Source organism: Chrysochloris asiatica, unplaced genomic scaffold (assembly GCF_000296735.1).
Source record: "Chrysochloris asiatica unplaced genomic scaffold, ChrAsi1.0 scaffold00060, whole genome shotgun sequence".
In the NCBI taxonomy this organism is placed as follows: Eukaryota; Metazoa; Chordata; class Mammalia; order Afrosoricida; family Chrysochloridae; genus Chrysochloris; species Chrysochloris asiatica.
The window spans coordinates 7,517,239-7,519,546 of NW_006408578.1; the positions used below are offsets into that span (position 1 = coordinate 7,517,239).

The window sequence follows — 2,308 nt, forward strand, 5'->3', positions numbered from 1 at the left end:
CAATGCAAACAATGAGCCCGAGAGACATGTATTATATATCTATACATATAGCTAATAAAGCTAAGGTCATTTTAAGATGAAATGGTCCAATTTGGTTTCAATTCCCTTTATTTTTATATGGCTTACATGTATTTTTGTGGGGGGTTTTCCCCAAAATGGATGTAACATCCAAACGTTCTTCAGTCCTTGAGAAACTTTTAAAACCAAGTCACTATAGACAGAGATTCCCAGAAGCCATTCCTCATCCGCGAGTAAAGGAGTACACCTAGGGTCAGTGCCCTTGGTCTGCAGGTGCCCTCCTTTGGCGAGCGGATCGGACCCTGTGTTGCGAGGCTGCAGTAGTGTCTTCTCCTTCTGTGCCTGAAGGCTCATGATCTCCCTCCTGGGATCCTGTGTCTCCCACCAGTTCCCGCAGAAACTTGAACTTAGATAAAAAAAGGTGCCATACAAAATACCAACCTAAAGAGAGACAAAAAAGATTAAGAAAAATTATTACATAGAATTTATAATGCTATAGACTCAGAACACACCAGTTTAACAGGGATAAGGTGGTAGGCTACAAAACAGTCTTATATAAATAAATATCAACTAAACATATACATATGTGCAAGGCATAAAAATAAACTCTAAGACTACACCGTGGTGGTAATAACAAGTTTCTGCTCTTGTGGAACTCCGAATCACAACTCGGTCCAGCTACTAAAACGGCAATGATTTGGGTACCCTAAATAAAAGGGAAATGTGCAAGACTTAGAGTCAGTGAAGCAAAGGAACACACTCAGCATTTTTCAAGCGTAAAAAACTGAAGAAAAATTAAAGCCTCTAGAATTCTATAAGCAAAATACTGAACAACACTGGAAGCATCCAAAGAAGGTAGAAGGAATACACACAGTCACTGTGCCCCGTCCTCACGCCCCTCAAAACAGGTTGATGATCAACCATTTTAGGAGTAATATATGATCTAGAACTAATGGTATTAAAGGAAGAAGTCCAACCTGCACTGACGGCACTGGCAAAAAAACAAGGTTCCAGGAGTTGATAGAGTATCAACTGCAGTGTTTCAACAAATACACTCAATGATAGAAGCATTCATTAATCTATGCCTAGAAATCTGGCCAACAGACTTATAAAACCCATATTTGTGCCCATTCCAAAGAAAGATGATCCAACAGAATGGAGATTATCATCAAACAATACCATAATTTTTGCTAAAGATAATACATAACAGTTGGCAACAGTACATGGAATGACAGTTGCCTGCATTTTATTTGCTATTTAAATGCTGCATGAATCGTTAACAATGGATAACATTGCAAAAAATGGGAATTCTGGAACACTTAATTGAGCTCTTGAGGAGCCTATAATAAACAAGAGGCAGCTGTATGAACAGAACAAAGGAATACTGTTGCTAACTGTCTTGGAGTCGCTTCTGACTCATAGCAACCCTGTATAAGGTTTCCAAAATGCACCTGGTGAGTCTGAATCACCGACCTTATACTTCAAACCAAACTTGTGGTCCGCTGCATTATCCCACAGTACCCCACCAGGACTCTATGGTTAATTGTAGTCATTATTAATTAGAAACGAAGGAGGTAAAAATCACATCATTCACAAAGGACATGTATTCATCTGTGTGCTGAGTGAATAATGTGAGAAGCTGGACTCTGTGAAGAACAGTGGCATCAGGATTGGAAGTTCATTAACAACCTGAGCCATACAGATAACATAACCTTGCCCATCAGAAGTAAGGAAAAGTTGAAACACTTACTGATGAAGATCAAAGCCTTCAGTATGGATTACATTGCAACATAAAAAAAAAATCCTCCCAATTGGACCAATTAGCAATGCCATAATAAACAAAGAAAATGTTGAAGTTGTCAGAGTCTTCATTTTGTTTGGATCCACAATCAACACCCACAGAAGCAGCAGTCAAGAAATCAAAGGTTGTATTGCACTGGGAAAATCTGCTACATAAGACCAATTTTCTATATATCCTACTTTGGTGAGTAGCGACTGAGATCTTAAAAATTTGTTGTTGTTGTTGTTGTTGTTAGGTGCCATCGAGTCAGTACCAACCCATAGCGACCTTATGTATAGCAGAACGAAACACTGCCTGATCCTGGGCCAACCTCACTTGCGGTTGCCATGCTTCAGTCCATCGATGCTGCTACATGGCCAATCCATCTCCTTGGGGGTCTTCCTCTTCTTCTCTCACCCTCCACCTTACCAAACAGGATATCCTTCTCTAGAGACTGGTCCCTCCTGACAATATGTCCAAAGCATGAGAGACGAAGTTTGGCCATCTTGG

The 2,308-nt window shown here is 40.0% G+C and overlaps 1 protein-coding gene across 1 annotated transcript in view; it reads right to left on the minus strand.

The window, feature by feature from the left end:
• Positions 1-271: 271 nt before the first annotated feature.
• The window catches only part of SMIM13 (small integral membrane protein 13), a 41,093-nt gene continuing 39,056 nt past the window's right edge, over positions 272-2,308 (minus strand). Inside the window, exon 2 of the mRNA XM_006864091.1 lies at positions 272-459. Coding sequence (XP_006864153.1) covers positions 272-459 — 188 coding nt within the window. The remainder of the gene's footprint in view (positions 460-2,308) is intronic.